Raw genomic sequence first — 21,275 nt, forward strand, 5'->3', positions numbered from 1 at the left:
CGGTGCTGGGGCGGCATGGAGCAGGCAGATGGCCTTCTGGTCCTCGGCATGTGAGCTCCATGCCCCATCTGCTTTCTCGGGCCCAAGGCTCGGGGGTCCCTGGTGGCCCGTGGTTCTGGGCTGATGAGGGTACCTGAGCAGCCTCACCTCGTGACCCGACACTGGAACCCCGGCACCCCCCAGCTACCTCCCGGGACAGACCCCAAGTCTGACAGCTGCCGTGCTGACCTGCCCGCCCCACCGCACCCCCACCCCCACCCCCACCCCGCCGTCTTCTGGTTCCTGCACTTCCGCTCTCTACCTCTCCAGGCCCACCCTCCCCTGCGGTGCAGCCCCTGCTGTGCCCGGGCCCTGCCCCACTGGCCCGTGTGCATCATGGTGGCGGAGGCAGCCCTGCTGCACCGTCCCCAGGAGCGCTCCCCACTGGGGGCCAGGCGGAGGCTCTGCTTCTGCCACTGCAGGGCTGTGGAGCAGGGGCCACGTGAAGTCAGCTCTGGCCTCAGCCTCCAGCTTCGCTAACGCCGCTGGCCCAAGTCGGGTAGCCTGATGGGTTTAGGGATGGGCCAGTCTGGATTCCGGGGTCACCTGGGGCCCACGGGCATGAGGGGTGGGGACCTGGGGCCTGGCTCGAGTAGTGACCACTGTGGGAAGCAGCCTCTGTCGCTGGCCTGGGTTGGCCCAGGGCCAAGCTCCCGTGGGAGCCTCCTTTCCCCTTTTTTACCTGCTCCTTCGTTTCTGGTTGTGTGGCCTTTTGATGTGAGAGCCCTAGGCCAGGGGGAGCTTGGCCAAGGTCACAGTAGGTTGGTGGCAGCTCCAGGGCTCTGTCTTGGCTCCCTTTGGTGCCCTGAGGGCAGCGAGGTCTGTAGGTTGGGTCAGGTGGCGTCCAGGGCACCCTGAGGATGTGGCCACGTGGTTTCTGACCTCCTGCCTGGGCCCCACCTTCCAACCATGGCATCGCTGGGACAGGGAGGGTGCTCAGAGCTGCTGCGTTTGGATGGAGGCTGTTTTCCACGGGGGGGTGGGGGTGGGCTGAGGGCTCGGCCTTGCCGACCCTGGATGATGTGAATTTTGATATTTGCCCGTGTGCGTGTGTCTCCTGGGTGTAGTGGATGCCAGTCTTGTTGCTGTGACAAGTAACAAACCTTTTTTTTAATTCTGTTTTTTATACGAAAACTCACAACAATCTGACATTTTGGTGCTAAGGGTTTCCTGGTGCCGACGGTGGATCTGGGGGCTGGGCTGGGGTCCCTCTCCTGCTCAGGGAGGCGGTGCTGACTGGGCACCCCTCTGCCCCCCAGCTCCTGTCCTCCTCCAGCCCCTGGCGAGGAGGGGCTGCAATCCGGGCTCAGCTCTCCTCACCCTGCGCTAGGGAGACAGTTTCCAGGAGGGCTTTGGGGTCGAGGCGCTGTGCTGCCCGTCTCCGGCTTCTTCCTTCAGCCAGAATGCTCTGACGCCAGGCAGTCCTGGCCTGATGTGCTAGGGAGGGGTGTGGAGACGTGGACTCCCCCGCCACTCACACGCACCTGATTTGATCAGGGGGTGGAGGCCTGGGCAGGTGCAGGTAATCCAGCATCAAAGGCTGAGGCAAGCAGCATGACTTCGGGGCAGGAGGGCTTTCTTTCCTGTGTTCCTGGGTGTCACTGGGGTGCAGCTGGTGGAGGTAGAGGTGGGTTCGGGCAGCCACTGCAGGGGCAGCTGCCGGGGGGAGGGTGGGGAGCAGGCACTGGTGGGAGCCCCACGCGCACTTTGTCCTTGTCACCAATGGTTGGAGGAGGTTGGACCTCAACACCTCTGCTGGGGATAGCTGCCTGCCCCGGCCTCTCAGGTACTTGGCCCTTGGGGAGCGGGGGCTGGTTTTGGCTGGGGGATGCGTTTCATTGTCACCCCCGAAAGTCCACGTGTGGTCCCTGGCGTGGGAACCCCACCAGATATGTGGGAAGAGGTGGGGTCCTGGGTAACTTGATGTTTAGCACTTTAACCCCCTTCTTTGTCTTTAAGGTGGGCGTGGGGACTGCTGCCAAAAGTGGCGCTGGGTTGGACCCCTCTCTCTCCCCTCTCCCCTCCCGGCTTCCATGCTCTGGCTGGTGGGTGGCAGCAGCAAGCTGGTCCTCAGAGCCCTCCTCCTACGGTGGCAGAGCCCTGGGCGGCTCAGCAAGATCTGCCCGCTTCCCACTCTGGTGGGAGTGCAGCCAGGTAGCCTTGACTGACACCTTCAATGAGAGGGACTGAGCGGCAGACACCCCCCTCCATGCGGTGGGTGTGGACCCTGCCTGAGACCCCAAACCCAGGGCACAATGTCAGGTCCCTTTCTGAAGATCTACCTCTGGCCCAGCCCACGCCCCCTTGCCCTGAGAACAGGAAAGGGTCGACTCAAGGGACCGACACGTCACACGAAAATAGGATGCACTTTTGTGCTCATGCGAAGGCAGATGAGTGTCCCCTGGTGTGAGTGGTGGCCCTCCCAGTCGTAGGCCCCTCCTGTCCCTCTGGTTTGGAAGGGAAAGAATGGGTGCACCCTGACCCGTAGAGGGGAGGGCTGTCCCGGTGTGTCCCCCTGGGTGGGCCCCAGGCAGCTGTCCTGGAGGCCTGGGGTTTTGGGGGCAGCCAGCACCTCCTGCCTGGCAGCCACACATCCTGTACTTGGGGTTTCTTGGTTTGGGTGTTTTAATGCCAGTTCTCCGTAATAAGTGCATTTCGAAAGAGAGGTTCCGGCTATCAACTTGTAACCATATATATACGTATATATTCTATCTACAAAGTGTTTATTTGCAAGATGTTTTGACGGTGAGCTCGGGCCCTGCCCGCCTTGTGACCATCTGTCCCCGGTCCTCGTCCCCACACCCCGGCCCCAAGTGGCACGGGGGCGGGCCATCAACTGTATGTATTAAAAATGACTGTATCAAATAAATGTTTATTGATTTTTTTCCAGGGGTTTTGTGCAGCTGAGTTTGTGGTAAAGCGCGGGTTGGGGCCCTTCCCCGCACTCGCGCCGCGCGGCCTCGTGGGGCTTCTGGTTTGCGGGACGCGCGCGTCCTGGTGGGACTTGTAGTCCGCGGGGCGCGCGCAGCCTGATGGGACTTGCAGTCCGCGGGGCGCGCTGGCGGGCGCCTGGTGCGCTGGCTGGCGCCTGGTGCCGGCCGCGAACCACAGCTTCCGACAGGCTGCGCGGCCGGCCCCCGAGCCCCGCCCAGCCCGCGGAGAGGCCCCCGAGCTTATGGCTGCGCTCCCGGCCTCAGCCGACGCACCCCGCCCGGTGCCGCCGCCCCTAGCGGCTGGAGACGGGCCAGACCGGCTGGAGGGGAAGAGCGAGGACCGGTAGGCGCGGCGCGCCCCTCGCGTCTCGTGGTGGGGGCGGCTCCGGGAGCCGAGCCTGGACCAGCGGAGGGTCCCCGGGGCCTGGCGGTGGCGGGCCCTCGCGGACGGCCGCGGGAAGGGGCCCGTGGGCAGGGCCCGCGTGGGGCCTCGGTCTGTCCCGAGCAGACGGGGCGCCGGGCCAATGAGCACCCGGGCTGGACTGTGCGCCCGCCGGATGTTCCTAGATGGTCAGTTCGTTCCGGGAGCCGCACGGGCTCGGCCTGCCCCACTCGAGGCCGGAGGTCGTGATGCTGGGCGGCGCGGTGCTCAGTGCCTTCCGACTGCCGGCCAGGCTCCGGGGGAGGGGACCCTGGAGGCCCTGGGGGCTTTGCAGGAGGGGAGGTGGTGGGGGCCGCTGTCACCTGGTTGGGGGGGCGGCTTCTGCTGTCAGCCTCGGGCCAGGCCCCAGGGGGTGACGGCTAAGCGGCGCTCGGGCGAGGGCTGGCTCCTCACTTCTGGATCTGAACCGTTTCTGGGCCAGGGCCAGCGCTGGCCCCAGGTTGGGACCAAAGGAAACTTTTCCAGCCAGATGCCTGTTCCTGGGAAGTGCCGTGGCCTGGACTGCTTGGGACTGTCTGGGTGCTGCCAGCAGAGCCGCTGGGCAGGCGGGGAGACGGGTCGCAGGGGTGAGCTGCCGGCAGGAAGAGGCTCCCTGGGCCTGGAGGAGCATCTTGTGTTCCTCTAGGCTCACCCCCTCCTGGGGAGCAGTGACTCCGAGCCTGGCTCAGGGTGATAGGGTGGAAGAGGGAGGATCTGAGTCTGTGACACCTGTTAGTTCCAGAGAATCTGATGTAGCCTGAGACCACATAAGCTCTTGAGAAGAACACTCCTCGCAGACACAGAACGGTGGCAGCAGCCGTCTGGCTCTGCCCCGTGCACAGACCGCGTAGTGGGCATGGGTGCCCCTCACGGGGCTGGGGCGGCAGTGGTCTTCCTCTCCTCGGAGCATGGTCCTCAGGGGACAGGAGGGGAGCCAGGGCCCATGGGGTGGCCCTGGAGCTGCCTCTGGACGTCACGGGGAAATCGCTCCCGTTACACCCTGCCTTCTCTGCGATGTTCCTCAAGCACGTGCCCTCCCCCTCCGTCCCTGCATGGCCTGAGGGGGCCAGAGCTGGCTCTGGTCAGTGTCCGGGTGTCTGTGCAGATGTCTCCAAACCGAGGCTCTCCCCGCCTGACCACGGCTCCGGCTTCGCCTTCCGCATCATCGTGGCTGCACGATGTGGTCGGTCTACCTTGCCGTGGCTTCTTGTGTGCCTGTCCCTCCGGAAGGTCAGTCCGGTGAGGACGGGGACCTCGGCCTACCTTTGCACTGGACATGCTGGTGGACAAGTGAGCACCTCGCAATGGTGACAGGGTACCCCTCGGGCTGTCCCTTGGTGAGGTCCAGGTGGGCACGGGTCTGGGGGCTGCCGCTGGGCGCCTGGAAGGAAGCTGGCTGGACTCGCCTAGAGCAGCGGGAAGGAGGGGGTCCCATAGGGGGATTTCCAATGGGGGGGTGGGGACAGTGCAAGTTCCTGGAGCCTGTTGCACCCCTTTAGGGCTGCAGCCCCCCCCAGCCCCCCAGTGTTCTCCCTGCTCTGAGAAAGCTGCCCTGATTTCCCTGTCCCTGAGCCAGTCTGGGACCGCCCCGCCTCCCCAGGCCAGGCCCCAGTGGGCCAGCTCCTCCCTCCTGCTTCTGGCTTCATTTGACTCACTCCCCTGGGAAACTTTCCTAAAGCAGGACAGGGCATCAGGGCTCCTTAGCCCCGAGCCTGAGTGCGGTGGGCAGGGCGGGAGCAGGAGGGAGCAGCTACCGTGGGGCAGGCCTGTTACCCTGAGGCAGCACCCGGGAGGGGCCTCCTTCAGTGTGCGGACCCCAAGTGAAATTCTTTCTCCTCTGAGCCCCTGCCAGCCGTCTCCACGTTGATGTTGTCGGAGGCCGACTAGGAAAGCTGGTGTATGGGCTGGATTAATCACAGGGAGGGGGCCAGGGACCTGGGACAGGAGTGAATACTGCAGCCGTCCACCCGAGGGCCTGCTCTTCCTCCTGCTGCCAGACTGGGGCGCGGCTGTGTCCCCAGCTGAGCACCAAGCACGGGTGGCCTTGGGGGACGTGCTGGAGCCGTCGTGGAAGGGGTGGGGCGGGCAGTTATTCTCGGAGGAGGCCTCAGCCGGCTAGAGTTTCAGGTTGTTTATGCCTCTCGGAGGCACCTGGGGGCAGGGGTGCCCAGCTCAGCACCGCTCCTCGCTGACGGCTTGGCTGGCCGAGAGACACCTCCGATGTCCCTGTCCCGCTCGGGGGGGTGCGGGGGTGGGCCCTGCAGTCCCCGGCAGACCAGGGGTCTGGAGCTTTCTCCAGGCTTTTCTGGAGGAGGGGGCACAGTGGTCCTCAGCCAGCCCTGGGTGGGCAGCGTGCCAGCCTGAGCACAGGAGGGGCAGTTCACACCCGATGCTGGCCTGAGGTCCGCCTGGCTGTCTTCGGCAGGTCAGTGCTATTAATATCAGGCCAGCGCACGGCCCCCAGCCGGGTGATCCTCTTATGCCGGTAGCCTCGGCCTCGGAGGCCAGCGGTGAGTGCTGTTGCTTCGGCACGGGCTCCCGGGGCCTCTCACCTGCTGGCCCCCCGCCTCCCAGGGGACAGCCTCTGCCAGCCAGGGCTTGGACCCCACTTGGGCTCCTCACCTGCTGTGCTGCCCACCCGTGGAGGAGCAGTTCCGGGGGCTGCTGAGCTGTGCTGGGGGGCTGCCGGGGGTCGAAGAGGCGGCGCGATGATGGCCTGCACACACCTGGGATCGCCCTGCCGTCCCGGTTTCCCCTGTGTCCTGGCCATGAGCAGCCCCCCGGCTTACCCTGGCATCAGGGTCTCGGGGTGCTGGACCCTTGGCGCAGAAGGCAGGTGAGTGGCAGGCCTGCTGTCTTCCGGTGAGGATGCCCATCTTTGCTGCGTCTCGGTCGCCCCCAGCCCCGTGTGCCGTGTCTAGTGGACATCAGGGCAGAGACAGGCCAGGCAGGTGCTCGTGGGGACCAGCTGCCGGCTTTGCTTGGGGCTCTCAGTTACCAGCCAGCCTGTGTCCATGTGGCTCATAACCCTTTGGTTGAAGTTGCCTTTTGTCCTTGTGGCTGGCAGCACCCTGGCCATCTGTGAGCAGGGAGGTGAAGTCCTTCCCACGTCACAGTTTGTCCCGTTGTGAAAATGGGGTGAGGCCTGCTCTGAGGGCACAGTGAGCTCTTCCCCCGGCTTTGAGAGGGAGCCGGGCTTTTGGAGGAGGCAGCAGAGCTGGACTTGGTTGCGGACCCGGCCCGATGCCGTTCAGGCCTGTTGCAGGCCCGTGGCCGGGCGGGTTTCTGGCAAGGTCGTCCCTGGCTAACCTTCGGCTCTTCCCCGAGGAGGCGTCCGTCCCGGGCTGTTGGCGCCACAGGCCTTGGACGTCGTCAGTGGTAGTGGTCGTCGTCACCTCAGTAGGACAAGGGCCAGTCACCGAAAGGGGTGAGGGCTCCTGCTGGACGGGCCAAGGGCACCAGCCTGGGGTGAAACGCAGGGGAGCGGGAGGAGCGCCAGCCCAGGCCTCCCATCCCACATTGGTCCCGCGAGGCCGTCTGGGTGTCCGTGAGCGTGCTGGGCACAGGGGCTGGTTTGCTGGGGCACCGAGGCCCTGCTCCTTTGCAAGCCAGGCTTTCTGTGTTGGCTTTTCCTCCCCGGGTAGAGGCGCAGACTGGACTTTTTCTCTGTGGCTGTGCGGAGCTCCCCTCTCCGGCTGTAGGCTGTCGGTCATCTCCAGGGTCTGTGGGTCGCTTGCAGGCAGGGCAGCTGTGTGTGAGCCTGGGGGCCCCATGCTCGCTGTTGGGGGACGAGTGCGTCCAGGGCAATGGCCAGCGCTGCCCTCTGGCCGGGGCCTGAAGACACCACTGCTCGCGCTCCGTCCGTCTCCTGCTTGGCTGAGCCGTCACTGCCCCGTCATCTGGGTGTCCCACTGTGTTGTTTGCTCCACGGACGCGTAATTGCTGCTTCCAGAGGCAACACAGGCAGCCAGTGACTCCCGGGGCTCGCTCCCCACGCCGTCCCAGTGACGGAGGACCGAGGCGGCCCGGTGCTCTCTGTCCCCCGGACGGTGCTGCACGCCTCCTGTCACATCCGATGGCCGGCTTTCCTGCTGCGTAACTTGTGCTGACACGGCCCTCTGTGCCCTCGAGAGCTGCTGGTGTGGCTCGTCACGTGTTAGGCCTGAGCTAATTCCTCCCACTGCTCCCCCCCGCCCACACACGTGTGCACACAGACGCTGTCCTCCTGGCTCTTGGCAACGCTGGGTGTGCTGGGAGCACCGCACAGCTGGAAAGGCCAGTGTTCCTGGCAGGGGATGCCCGGGCCACCCTGAGCAGGAGGCGCCCGTCATGCCTGGGCCAGCCGGCCCTGCCCTCGCGGGGACATCTCCCCGAGGCCACTTTCACAGCACCCTGCGCCCTGGCTGGGACAGCAGGCTGTAGCGGTGACAGCGAGCTTCAAGGACAGACAGAGGCATGGTTTGGTTTCTGATAAAGCAGGGGCGTGTGCTCATAAAACATGCAAACCTGGCGGAAGTTCTTGCTCCTGCCCTTGGTGGCCGTCTCTGTGCACGCGTCTCACAGGCTCCCGCTGGCTTTCATGGCTCGAGGCGCTCTGCCATCTCACCTGATGGCGCCTCGAGGATGCCGGCCGTGTGTGGCGCCTCCTCCGGCTCCCGCCCGCGCCCCGAGCAGCATCACGGGGGCTCCAGCCATGGGTGGACACGCGTCCTGCCACGGTTGTCCGCTGCACCCCCAGCTTCCCGGTGCTTTCTTCCTGCCTAGCCGATCAGCTTGCCTCCGGAGTCTCCGGGGCGGGCCTGCAAGATGACGCCGTGAGCAGCCTCTCTCTCAGGCAGTGGTGGAAGCGCCTTCTCCCTAAGCTGGTCCTGCCCCCTGGGCCACCTTCACACTGGGTCTGCGTCCCAGCCTCTCAGCATAGGCTGAGCCGGCATCGGGCAGACGCTACCTCTCGGCGGGCCCTCAGCCGAGCCGAGCCTCCCCAGCTGTCCCTGAAGGCTTTGAGGCCTTGAGGCCTTGGGCCAGTCACCACTTCTGTGCCCTTTAGGGGTATAAACCTACAGAGAAGCCAGCACAGCCCCACTCGAGTGGCGTGGCACAGCGAGAGCAGGCACAGGTGGCGTCTGCGTCTCCCAGGCGGGTTCCCGCCTTGTGCACGGCCTCTGGGGGCCTCCGCCCTTTGGCAGGGCGCCCTGGGTCTCCCTCCCGGTCCGTCCACACCACCTCTGGCCCATCCCTTTTGTCAGCGGCCTCTGTCTCTGGAGCCCCTCTCCCTGCGTGCCCTGCAGGGTGGCACAAAACTAGAGGGCCGCCCAGAGTGTGTCTGGGGAGAGGGCATAGTCCTCGACAGGGTCTTGAGTGTCCTTGGCGTGCCCACCTCTCATCTCCTGGGGGAAAGGGGGCCCTCGTGGCCCTGCTGCGGCCCAGTCCACGTGGGAGGAAGAGCTGGGCCCGGACAGTGCTCCCCTTGTGTCCTCCTTGCCACTTGCTTTCCCTCTGGATTTGTAGACAGTGACAGTCCGAGGCCCCGGGCCCAGCGGATGGGCCGCGGCCAGGTTTGCTCTGTCCCGCGCACGAGCCCGCTCACCTTGGCCGTGCCCACGTGCCTGCGTGGAGGCACCACGTGGACCAGTCACGCCAGGCCCAGTGTGGGGTGGCAGGGGGGCTGGTGGCCCTGGGCCAAGGCAAGCGTGCCCCCGCCCCCCCTCCCCCAGCAGCAGCAGCAGCAGCAACGCGGAGTCCTTGGATAGGCTTCTCCCACCCGTGGGCGCCGGGCGCTCGCCCCGGAAGCGCACCACCAGCCAGTGCAAGTCTGAGCCGCCCCTGCTGCGCACCAGCAAGCGCACCATCTACACGGCGGGGCGGCCGCCCTGGTACAACGAGCATGGCACCCAGTCCAAGGAGGCCTTCGCCATTGGTGAGCGTGGCTGGGGTGCGTGGGTGGGCCGAGGCCGCCGCCCGCCCAGACCCCCGAGTGGGCGGGTCAGGCAGAACCCACCGCCATGCCCGAGCCGGTGTTTCTGTGACCCGCGCCGCTCGGGCCCCTCGGTCCAGGTCAGCCTGGGGTGGAGGCAGCGTCGGGTGGTGGGCACCGCTGGGACCCATCTGTGAGGCTGACCTGGGCCACTCCGCTCAGGGTCTCTCTGCCCCTCCCCACAGGCCTGGGAGGCGGCAGTGCTTCTGGGAAGACCACTGTGGCCAGAATGATCATCGAGGCCCTGGACGTGCCCTGGGTGGTCTTGCTGTCCATGGATTCCTTCTACAAGGTAAGGGTGTCCTGCACGAGCAGCTGCCTCCATGGGGTCCACGGCTCCTGCCCCTGCAGATGCTCCTCCCCCCAGGTGCTCCTCCCCCCAGGTGCTCCTCCCCCGCAGGTGCTCCTCCCCCCAGGTGCTCCTCCTCCCCAGGTGCTCCTCCCCCCGCAGATGCTCCTCCCCCGCAGGTGCTCCTCCCCCCGCAGGTGCTCCTCCTCCCCAGGTGCTCCTCCTCCGCAGGTGCTCCTCCCCAGGTGCTCCTCCTCCCCAGGTGCTCCTCCCCCCGCAGGTGCTCCTCCTCCCCAGGTGCTCCTCCTCCCCAGGTGCTCCTCCTCCCCAGGTGCTCCTCCCCCGCAGGTGCTCCTCCCCTTGCACGTGCTCCTCCCCCCGCAGATGCTCCTCCCCCGCAGGTGCTCCTCCCCCTGCAGATGCTCCTCCCCCCGCAAGTGCTCCTCCCCCTGCAGATGCTCCTCCCCTTGCAGGTGCTCACCAGGCAGCAGCAGGAGCAGGCCGCCCACAACAACTTCAACTTCGACCACCCAGATGCCTTTGACTTTGACCTCATCATCTCTACCCTCAAAAAGCTGAAGCAGGGCAAGAGTGTCAAGGTGCCCATCTACGACTTCACCACCCACAGCCGGAAGAAGGACTGGGTAGGCCCCGCAGGCTCAGCTGCACGGGGCTGGCGCAAGAGCCTCAGGGCCGCTTCAACACACACGATTCCTTTGCAGAAAACGCTCTACGGTGCAAACGTCATCATTTTCGAGGGCATCATGGCCTTTGCTGACAAGACACTGCTAGAGGTGAGGACGGGCTCCAGGACGGATGGCCTGGCTCCCGGATCCTCCCGTGAGACTCACCTTAAACCTGCCTCCATCCCCGTCCCGTGCCGTAGCCCCAGGGTTGGGTGAGGAACGGCATTGTCTCCTGAATCTCACCCCCCCTGAGTCAGGGTTTTGGCTGCTGTTCTCTTGGGTCCACGTGGCTGCCAAGGTCAGAGCGATGTTGGTGGGAGTGGGTTCACCTGTGGGTGTGCATGTGTGTATTTTTGCCTGGGAGGGAGCCAGCCTCCTGCATCTGCACTGTTTGTGAGGACATCCTGTCCCCTGGGAGGCTCTGGGCAGCTGCCCCAGGTGTGACCCACTCCGGGCCAGGCCTTGGGAGCCACCTTCCCCGCCCTGCCAAGGCCCGAGGGGGCACAGCCGGCTATGCCCTTGTCCTTGCTCCTTCGCTGGTCCCGAGTGTGAGCGTGCTCAGGCCCCAGGAACCCCACTGCTCGCCACGCACGCACACGCACAACACTCCACGTGCAATGCACACCCCCCCACACACGCAGCCACACCACACGCTCCCCCCGCCCCTGTCCCATCCAGACCCGAGAGGTGCCGCGCAGGCCTGGTCTGCTCCTGGGCCCACACGCGGACCAGACGTCTCTGCCGGAGGCCGTCCCCTGTTGCTCACTCCGGTCCTGCTGGTGACAGGGCCTTGCAGCCCCCTGTGTCAGGCCCGCTTCAGCAACTCACTCTCCCCGTCCAGCTCCTGGACATGAAAATCTTCGTGGACACGGACTCTGACATCCGCCTCGTGCGGCGGCTGCGCCGTGACATCAGCGAGCGGGGCCGGGACATCGAGGGTGTCATCAAGCAGTACAACAAGTTTGTGAAGCCCGCCTTCGATCAGTACATCCAGCCCACCATGCGCGTGGCAGACATTGTGGTGCCCCGGGGTGAGCCTGCGGCCCACCTGGTGGGGGGAGGGCAGGGGGCGGGCAAGGCCGGACCTCACCCTCCCTCCTGTCCCGACCCAGGGAGCGGGAACACAGTGGCCATCGACCTGATCGTGCAGCACGTGCACAGCCAGCTGGAAGAGGTGAGCCGGTGTCCAGGCCCTGCTCCCCACTGCCACCTGCCTGGGCGGCGCCCACATTTACTGCCCCGTTGTGTGCCGGCCAGAGGCAGCTGGGCTCCCTGAGGGACCATGGGGCACGGAGTATCTCCAGCGCCCCCAGCCTGAGCTGGGCCTCGTACGGAAGGGTGCGCTCCTGTCCCTCCAAACCCTTTTGGGCCACCGTTGGGTTTTGGTGCCGAGTCCCACGTCCTGAGCATCCTAGGAGGTCACACACCGCGGGGCGGCCCAGGGCACCACCCACCCCTTGGGCAGGCTTTACGATGGGGTGCTCGGGGCCTGCGGAACAGAGCCCCAAGGGTCCTGGCTCTGACAGCCCAGCCCAGAGGTGCCCACGCCAGAGGCCACAGGGAGCTGGCCCCCTCCCATGGCAGGCAGTCCCCCGGGACTCTCCCGCTACGGGGCTGTGGTGTGTCCGTGCCTGGGTGGGGGCGGCCCGGCTGGCTGAGGCACACGGTGGCGACAGGCCGTGCCGTCCGGTGACTCCGAGGTGAGCAGTCTGCTATCACTGATGCCCCACCCCATTCCCTTGTGTCTCCCTGTGTCGCTGCCGCAGCGTGAGCTCAGTGTCAGGTAAGACTTCCCACACCTGTCTGCACAGACGGAGGCATTTCCAACATCCCCAGGGAGCTCGTAGTCTGGGTTGTCACCCAGGCAGGCAGCGAGGTCCCCTCCCACCATGCCCACCCCCTGTGGTGGACCCACCCCAGGCACAGAAGGAGTGGTGTGGTGGCCGCCACACCGCTTCTACCGCTTCTACCTGCCCTTGCCAGTAGTCAAGGGAATTAAGGCCCAGAGAGGTTAAGGTGTTTGCCCAAGTTCACACAGCACCCTTACTCTAGGCTGGCCAGACCTCTCTGGAGGCTCTTACCTGACTTGGGGCTGGTTGTGTGGGGTCGGACCCAAGGGCACAGCTGTCCTGAGCCAGCACCGCTGTGCCCCAGGGCTGTGGCCACAGGCCTGTCCTTCAGCAGCCAAAGGGCCTGGGTCTGCGCCTTCTCTGCTTGAGCCGAGGGGCGGGTCTTTATTCCCCCAAGCGGTGCTGAGGCACCCCACCCCCCGCGTCCCGGCACCCCGGCCCACCCTGGCCCTGGAGCTGAGGCACAGAGAGCCAGGAGGAGCCCCCAGGAGTCCTGGGCTGCGTGTCGCGCCTGTCCCCACGCAGTGGTCAGCGGAGCTGGGAAGCACCAGACCGAGCCTCCAGCTCGAGCTGCATTGGAAATGCCTCCAGGCCCGGGCGCCGGCCTCCAGCTTCCTGCCCACGCATGAGTCTCCGCTTGCCTCTCACCCGGCCCAGGGCACCTGCGGGTCTGGCCACGTCATGTCCTCTGGAAGCCTTGGTTCAGAGAAATAAAAGTTTCCAGGAAGCGTGGCTGTGGTGGGTGGGAGGGAGGGACCCGCAGGGCCGAATGCAGTGGACTCTCGGGTGCTCGCGGGCCCGGGGGCACGGGCTGCAGGGTCTCCCTGCCACCAACCCGGTCTCCTGCTCTTCCCTTCCCCAGGCCAGCCGGTGGCCACGGAGACCACCGTGCTCCCCGCTAAGTGGTCTTTTCTCTCTCTTCTTTTCCTCTTCTTTGTAAACCCTGGGGTTTCCTGCCCTGTTCCCTCCCTGACCTACTCTTCGCCTCTTCACCCGGTGGGCAGAGGAAGCTGCGCTGGGATCTGTGAGGACAGAGTGCTCTGGCCGTGGTGCTGCCTGCGCGCTGTGTGCCCGGCGCTCTGCAGGCTCCGCCCCTCCCCCCCTCCCTCCCCTCCCCCCCTCCCTCCCCTCCCCCCCACTCCTCTTCCTCCTTCCCGCCCCACCCCGCTCCAGGCTGGGGCAGCAGGGGCAGTGCGAAGCCAGCTCTGCCCGCCTCTCCTGAGGGGGCCGCACATCACCTGGGGGGAAGCCTTAGGCGCGGCTTGGCCCCAAAGCTCAGCTGTTTCCCCAGGGAGAGGTGTCCTGAGGTTGGGGTCCGGATGCCCAGCTTGGGGGCTAAGATTCATCTGCACGTGTGAGGCCTCGCCCTCCCACTGCCAGGTCCCGAACGGGGAGGGGACCTGGAGCGGGAAGAGAGGCTCGCACCGCAGCCCCTGCTTCCTGCCTAACGGTCAGCTGCTCTGCCTTCCACCCTGTCCGTTAACCATTGCCTGGCTGTTACGGGGGAGGGCATCTCGGGATGGGCCCCTCCCTCCAGATCAGCCACTGGGAGGGTGGCCTCCACCCTGCACACCCACCGTGCCCACCACGACTGCCCCCTACAGTCTGCAGCGGGAGGATGGGGCTCTGGGGGAAGATGCCCCTTCTTGAGTTCCCAATCGCTTTGTGTCCCCAGGGCCGCGCTGGCCTCGGCGCACCAGTGCCACCCCCTGCCCCGGACGCTGAGTGTCCTCAAGAGCACGCCGCAGGTGCGGGGCATGCACACCATCATCAGGTGAGGCCCATCCCACTCCCGCGGCCTGGCGGGCGGGCGGGCGGGGCCGACCTTCGCTAAATCCAACCGGGCCCGCCCTTGGCAGGGACCGGGAGACCAGCCGCGACGAGTTCATCTTCTACTCTAAGAGGCTGATGCGGCTGCTCATCGAGCACGCGCTCTCCTTCCTGCCCTTCCAGGTGCGGGGCGGGGGGAGGGAGGGGGCCGGGGGAGTAGGGGGGAGGGGAGGCTCCTCGCGCTCACGCCCCGCCCCCGCCCTGCGCAGGACTGCGTCGTGCAGACCCCGCAGGGCCAGGACTACTCGGGCAAGTGCTACGCGGGGAAGCAGGTACCAGGGGCCCGACCTGGGCGACCAGGGGCTGGGGCGGCCGGAAGGCGGGGGCCTGGCTAGCTCAGCCTCGTCCCCCCAGATCACAGGCGTGTCCATCCTGCGGGCCGGTGAGACCATGGAGCCGGCGCTGCGGGCCGTGTGCAAGGACGTGCGCATCGGCACCATCCTCATCCAGACCAACCAGTTCACCGGGGAGCCCGAGGTGGGGGGCCTGGGGACAGGGGTCGGGGGGGGCGGGGAGCCCAGGCGCAGCCTTCCGTTTGGGCCGCCCTGATCCTGCGGCTGCCTGCAGCTCCACTACCTGCGGCTCCCCAAGGACATCAGTGACGACCACGTGATCCTGATGGACTGCACAGTGTCCACTGGCGCGGCGGCCATGATGGCGGTGCGGGTGCTGCTGGTGAGTGGGCGGGAGGGGGGCGGCGGGCGGGGGCGGGCTCTGGGCCCGGCTCACGCCCTCGCCGCGCAGGACCACGACGTGCCCGAGGACAAGATCTTCCTGCTGTCGCTGCTCATGGCGGAGATGGGCGTCCACTCGGTGGCCTATGCCTTCCCGCGCGTGAGAATCATCACCACGGCGGTGGACAAGCGCATCAACGACCTCTTCCGCATCATCCCCGGCATAGGTGAGGCTGCCCGGGCCTGTCAGCGACAGCTGGGGTGGGGGGGGGCAGGTGGGCCTGAGTCCCCACCACAAGGACCTGCTTCTTCCCCCAGGGAACTTCGGCGACCGCTACTTCGGGACCGACGCCGTCCCCGATGGCAGCGATGAGGAGGAAGGGGGCTCTGCGGGGTAGCCGCCCACCCCGCCCCCAACCCCTCCTGCTTCCCCGGGGCTTACAGAGTAGAGATGCTAACTTATTTGAATTAAAAAACGTGTTACCGGTGTACCTTGTCTAAATATTTTGTAAAATAAAACTTGAAAATGAAGCTGTGACTGGTTAGCTGGGGTGCGGGAGTGGTGTCCTGCCTGGGCCCCGGGCTTGGGGAGTGGCTCCCAAGCTGCGAGGCCACTGTGGAGAGGGAGGGACTGAGGAGCCTGGCCTCTGCTGGGTCCTGGTTAGGCCCCCGCCTTCCCCGCAGCAGGACAGGGGCTTCTGGTCTTGTACGTGGCTTTCCTCACCGTCTAGAGTCAGTGCAGATTTAGGAGAGGGCAGAGCTGGGCCTGCAGCTCCTGGCCCTGCTAGACTGGCCCCTCGGTGGCCACCTGGCCTGGGCCTGGGGCTCTGGGTCTTACAAGATGTCAACAGCCTCCACAGCCACTTCCCTCCCCCAGCACGTGTTTGTCCACAAGGCAGGGGCGGAAATGGGTGTGGGCGGGGCTGGAGGAGGGAGTGAGGAACCGGCCCTGGCCTCGCAGGAACCCCACTTGCAGGGGACGTGGCCGGTGCCTCGCCGAGCCGGCCACACCGCTCAGGGTCAGAAACCACATCCCGCCCTGCCTTCACCGCTCCTGGGCAAGGGCACCGGCTAGGGTACCGCCAGCCTGGCTCGAGAGCCTGATGCCGATCGATTCGCAGCTGCTGCGGGTGAGCTCTCAGAACCATCCCCACCCCGTCCTCCGCCTCCTGGCCTGGCACTTGCCCTTTCCTGCCCTCCTGGTCTCCTCGGTTTCTCCTCACCTCACAAAGGCCATGTCATGGAAAAGCTTGTCATGGGGCGGGGACAGGAAGTCCCTGGGTGGGGCCCAGGCCAAGGGCAGCAGATAAAGGCGGGAGCTTGTCCAGAGGTGGCCAGGCGCCAGGGTAGAGGAGCGACACAGCCCCAAGGTCAGCAAGAGGGGCATCTCCTTCCCAACCTGGTGAGTGGACCCTCCCCCATATCTCCAGGGCCCCATTCGTTGGTTGGTTGGTTGGTTCATTCATTCATCCTGTGCTCTGTGCCTGGAGGCCGCAGCAGGCCTGGCCCTGCTCAGGTGCTGTGACACGGCTGATACCCTTCTGTCTGGCCAGCTCTTCCCAGATGAGCAATGGGGCAAACTGTTGACGAGGAGCTGGGCAGGAGCTAGGTCGTCCTGGGAGGGTCCCCGAGTCCAGCTAGAGGATGAGCAGCTCCCACAGAAGAAATCAGACCCACATGTGCTGATGCGTGTGCAGATGGCCACATGGCCCCAGACACACACGTGTGTGAGATGCAGCTCAGGGCCCCCACCTCACTCAGCCACCAGCCTCTGGGGGTGGGACGGCTTCCTCCCACTTCTCGAGGGTCGGTGGTGGCCTAGGGCCGAGCCCTGCCTGCTCAGGCTGGGGTTCCTCATCAGAGATGAGGTCACGGCTTAGGGGAGTTCTTGGGCCACTTCCTGCCAGGACCCCAAGGGGTGGTAGAAGAGGGTCACCTTCCAAACAGACCTGACAGAGGGTCTTCGGGGTGCCGATGGGAGGAAGGGGCAGTCCCTCCAGCCCCAGGGAGCCTCCTGGTCCCAGAAACAGGACCAGGATCCAAGGTCCAAGGCCCTGCTGGGGACAGGGCTCAGCACAGCCACTGGAAACATCGGGGGCTTCCCGTCTGGGAAGAAACCTTGGGCGGTGCCCTTCAGGGCCGGAGGAGCCCACCCCCAGGGAAAACCTCTCAGGCTGTGTGGCAGCTGGGACTGATTAGCAGCCCCTGGTGTTGCCTTCCGGGCACCTGGGCTCCTGTGGGCCCAGCAGAGGCCGAGGGATCGGGGGGAAAGGGGAAGAAGCTGAGGGTGGGGCTGCAGCCTGCAGCCTCAGAGCCCGGGACAGGATAGGGGGCGGGAAGCAGAGCCGGAGCCCCTCCCTCACTTGTCCAGAAGTTCCTGGGACACAGGGTGAGGAGCCCAGAGGAGCAACGTGCCTGCTGAGGCGCCATCAGGCGCCCGGGCAGCGCCTCCAGGACTGTCCAACCTGAGAATGGTGAGCATCCAGGGACAATCTCAGGTTCGTCAGCCCGCGAGGTGCCGCCCCCTCCCCAGCAGCAGCTGCCACGGGGCGAGGGGCACGTGCACTTGGGCCGGTCGGCAGAAGGATCTGGAGGGTCGGTACCACCTGGGCAAGGACTCCGCCCGTCACGGTGTCTCCGCTGGGCCACCTGGCGTCAGGACGCACCCACAAGACGCCTGTATCCTGGGCCCAGCCTGACGCAGCCCTAAGTGCTCCAGGGTGAGTCCGAGGAAGGGGCACCTGTACAGGTTCCCGGGCCAGGGCCGGGGCACGAGGCAGCCAGAGATGCTGCGGGCCGCTGGGAGACTTCCAGGCTCTCTGAGGTCAAGCTGAGGGCTTGTGGGTAGCAGGAAGGGAGGGGGCCGTGGATTCAGATGTGAAGGTACAGGGCAGGGGCAGCAGGTGGGTTTTAGCTGTGCTTGGGTTAGAAGGGTAAGAAAAGGGCAGCTGGCACGGGGTTCACGGGGACCCAGGTCTGTGACCCCGGGATGGGAGCCATGGCGACATCAGCAGCGACACATCCGCTAGAGCGGCCGCACTGCCAGGCGGGCGGGCCGGCCTAACTCCCCGCGCGGGGCCCTCGGGCGCCGCTGGTCACCGATGGCTGCCCACTGCGGGGGCCGAGAACCGCCCCGGCGTCACGTGTCTGGGGGTGGGACTGGCGCTGGCTTGGACCCTCCCCAACCGCCACCACGCCCCCCCCCCCCCCCAGTCCCAGCGCGAGCGGAGTGTCCCGGCCCAGGGCTGCTGGGGGCCACGCGCCCGGACGGAAAGGGCCGAGAGCACAGGGCTGGACGGAGCCGCGGTCTCGGGCGCCGCGGGTGCTGCCTCGGGGCCCCCCGGAGTTCTGGGGAGTCCGAGCAGGGGGGCGTCTCCCTGAGGCCAGAGGGAGCCGAGTCCCCGGGACTTGGAGCGGGTGGGCGGCCGGGCGCGCCGGGGGCCGGGGCCGCTCCACAGCGACGGGTTCCTCCCGCCGGGACGGGCCGCGCGGCGTCCTCGGGCCCGGAGCCCGACCGGGGAGACGCTGCTCCGCGCGGGCAGGTGACGCCGGGCGCGCGCGGACCCCCGCCCCTCCTCGTGGCCACGCCCCGCGCGCCCACGGGCGGGGCTGCCTCGTGGTGCTGCGAGTGGGGCGGGGAAGGGGGGCGGGAGGTGCGCCTAGGACCCTGCCCGCACGCTGCGACCCCGACGACGACTTCAGCCAGGAGCTTCAGCCAGGGTCCTGGGACTGGGCACCGGAGGGCAAGGGGCATCGGGGGGGCTTCGGAGTCTTTCCGAAGCGCCATTCAGCCACGCCCGCGGCCCTCGGTCCCCCTAAACCAGGGCCAGTAGGGTTGGCGGTCCCGTTGCCCACCACCCTGAATGCGCATCATTAAGGGTTGGTGTCACGTTGTCACGTCCTGTTTCTCTTTAAGTATCCCAGGTAGAAAATACTGAAAATAAGGAAAAACGTCTGAGGACGCCACGGCTGGCAGGGAGATGGGAAGGGGGCCTTCCTCTCTGTGGATGTGCAGGGCATTTGGGGCCACCAGTCAAGGGAGGGCTTCCAGACCCCTGCCCAGCGATGGTCCCCGGCGAGGGCAGTGCAGCTCTGCTTCACCAGCCAGTAACTAAAACCCACCTGTGTCCTCAATTAACAAGACCACCAACCACTTGTGTTTAATTCATATGATATATGCTGTACAGAAATTAAATTAACTAGACCTAGATGTAGCTACACAGATTAAGAAAAAAAAACCCTGCACGAAATGAACACTCACAGTGATTTCGTGCTGTACAATTTATGTAAACCTTAGAAATCAGTGGTACATGTTATTTATGGATGCTGAGACTGGCAGGCAGGGTTTAAAACCACAAACAGAAGTGAGCTGAAGTGCCTAGTGGGCCGCCTCGGGGCCTGGGACAGAGGTACAAATGGGTCTTCACTGTCATGTTTTCTTCTCTGGAAAATCTAAACTAAACTACTTCGTATTTGTTATGTACAAATAAAGAGTTTCAAGGTGTTTGTTATACAAGTCTTAGTATTTTTAGGCAGTTTTGATTTTTTGAAATCATTTCCGCCAGGCCCTTCGCTAAGACCAAGGACACAGAAAGAAGACCCAGCGCCCCCCCCCCCGAGGGGGGCACAAGCGTGAGGGGCCATCACCCCCCGGGGTGTGGAAGGTGGCGACCGCAGCCGGGGCCTGGTGTTTCTGGAGGCACCTGCTCCCGACAGCCCTGCAGGGCCAGGTAGTCAGACCCATGGGCCTCCTGGGTTAGGGTGGCCTCTCCCACCTAACGCCAGGGTCCTCAGGGCCTGAGCACCCCGATGTGTGCAGAAGGGCACACGTGGTGGACGTGAACCCCCATGGACATACACGCCCTGAGGCAGAGATGGCACCTCCTGCCAGAGCCCGAGTGGATGCTTGTCTCGGGTGGGGAGACAGGCACAAAGGCACCTGCCTGCACCACGTCCAGGGGGGCGTGGTCGTGCTCAGGCTGCCCCCTGCTCCTCCCTCCCTGTCGTCCAGGTGATGGGGGGGGAGGTAAATCTCAGAACTCTCTGGGGGCCAGGTAGGAGGATGGGCCCTGCCTGGGAGACGCCAGAGAGCAGGGCCGGGTCCCCAGCAGCTTGGCGACAACCCAGGAAGACGGGGCAGCGGTGTCCAGGCGTGAGGACCCGAGCATACTCCACGCCGATGCCCTGGGTGGAGCTGGACGTGGGTGGGGCTGCCCAAGGGGCAGAGGAGCTGGCCAGGTGCCCTCTGCGGTAGCCCTTCCTGACTTTGTGCTGCCAGCTGAGGACAGGCCCAGGACTGGCCTGCTCTCCTGGAGAGCTGCAGCCCCGCTCACCTGGCCAGGCAGCTGCTCACGGGCAGCAGGATGGAGGGGCCGCTGTCTGAGGGCGGCAGGGATGGTTCCCAGAGGCTGAGGTGGCAGGACGGTCAGCTGGGTGGAGAGGAGGGGACAGTGGGACCAGTGGTTGTTGGCCACTGGCTTGCTGGCCGTGTCCCAGGAGGGCTCCAGGACCCACAGTCCAAGCTGCCCGTGGCGTGTGGCTCTCCCAGCTCACACATTCCTTCCTTCACCCCAGTCGTGGTATTTAGAAAATGGAGGGGTCTGTCCACACTCAGACCAGGCAGGTGGTAGTGAGGTCCCAGCCTCCAGAGGACTCAGGAGGGCCGCCGAGGTCAGAGGCCCCCAGAGTGCAAGACTCCCCTAAAGCAGGATTATGCAGGGATCATTGAATAAGACATACACCCAGTCTACAGTGAAAACATTTATTTTTTACAAGTTATCTTTATTATAGGTCAACATTCAGACGTAAGAGACCATCACCATGGGGAACCACCGTGACCCTCCAGCCCCGCCCCAGGTGTGTGCGTGGGCTCAGGGCAGAGGCCGGTCCCAGCAGCAGGACACAGCAGCACACGGACGATCGTGGTCCACGCGCCTGCGTTTAGCTTCTAACCATGACGCATACGTGTTTCAGTGTAAACTGCTCCCCTCGTCCACCCTGAAACACCCTTAATTCCAGGGAGACAAAATCACCAAAAGCTGCTGCCCACAGGACCCCAGGCCCAGCCGCCTCCTGCCCCGGGGACCCTCCAGGGTGGATCTGGGGTCAGAACAGAGACCCCTCTGAATGTGGCTTTGTCACTGATTGTATCTGATGCTTAGAAAATTGGTTTTAATGTTTCAGGGGAGGGAGGGGTTTCCAGCCACTCACCTCTGGGTCAGGTGAGCCCCCAGGTATGGGTGTGACCTTGGCAGCCCTGCACCCTACCCTGGAGGAGCCGACACTGGCAGCGCTCGGGCGCCCGGCCTGCCGTCCACATTGATTCCAGGGACACAACAGGGCCGGTGTTTCCTTCTGTGCACCTGGCAGAGGAGCTCGCCCAGACCCCCTGCTCCTGCCCTGACTCGTCAAGAAACCAGAGGCTGTTTTGGAGCCCGCTTTTATTGTACTGTCGCTTTGCCCCGGACGGCGGCAGTCACGCCGCTGGGTGATATATACATATACACATATGTACACACACTGCCCACACCTACAGCAGAGACGACGCCAACCGTGCTTGAAAGGACAGTAAAAATGCTG

The 21,275-nt window shown here is 65.3% G+C and overlaps 1 protein-coding gene across 6 annotated transcripts; it reads left to right on the forward strand.

Annotated features, from left to right (window-relative positions):
• The first annotated feature begins 136 nt into the window (after positions 1-136).
• UCKL1 (uridine-cytidine kinase 1 like 1) lies at positions 137-15,227 on the forward strand. 6 transcript variants are annotated; one of them, XM_082428261.1, is made up of 15 exons: positions 137-3,315; positions 9,108-9,310; positions 9,553-9,659; positions 10,130-10,300; positions 10,379-10,450; positions 11,184-11,373; positions 11,455-11,516; positions 12,109-12,125; positions 13,868-13,966; positions 14,052-14,145; positions 14,232-14,294; positions 14,377-14,499; positions 14,590-14,697; positions 14,767-14,923; positions 15,015-15,227. In XM_082428261.1, the coding sequence occupies exons 1-15, from the start codon at positions 3,215-3,217 to the stop codon at positions 15,092-15,094; spliced, it is 1,647 nt and encodes a 548-aa protein (XP_082284387.1). In that variant the 5' UTR covers positions 137-3,214; the 3' UTR covers positions 15,095-15,227. The 6 variants fall into 6 exon arrangements, with proteins under 6 accessions (XP_082284387.1, XP_082284385.1, XP_082284386.1 ...); XM_082428259.1 differs by lacking the exon at positions 12,109-12,125 and adding an exon at positions 13,197-13,216; XM_082428260.1 differs by lacking the exon at positions 12,109-12,125 and adding an exon at positions 13,197-13,216 and having other exon boundaries at positions 9,111-9,310.
• Positions 15,228-21,275: the final 6,048 nt, after the last annotated feature.

This window comes from Balaenoptera physalus (assembly GCF_965194825.1).
Source record: "Balaenoptera physalus genome assembly, chromosome: 16".
NCBI classification, from domain to species: Eukaryota; Metazoa; Chordata; class Mammalia; order Artiodactyla; family Balaenopteridae; genus Balaenoptera; species Balaenoptera physalus.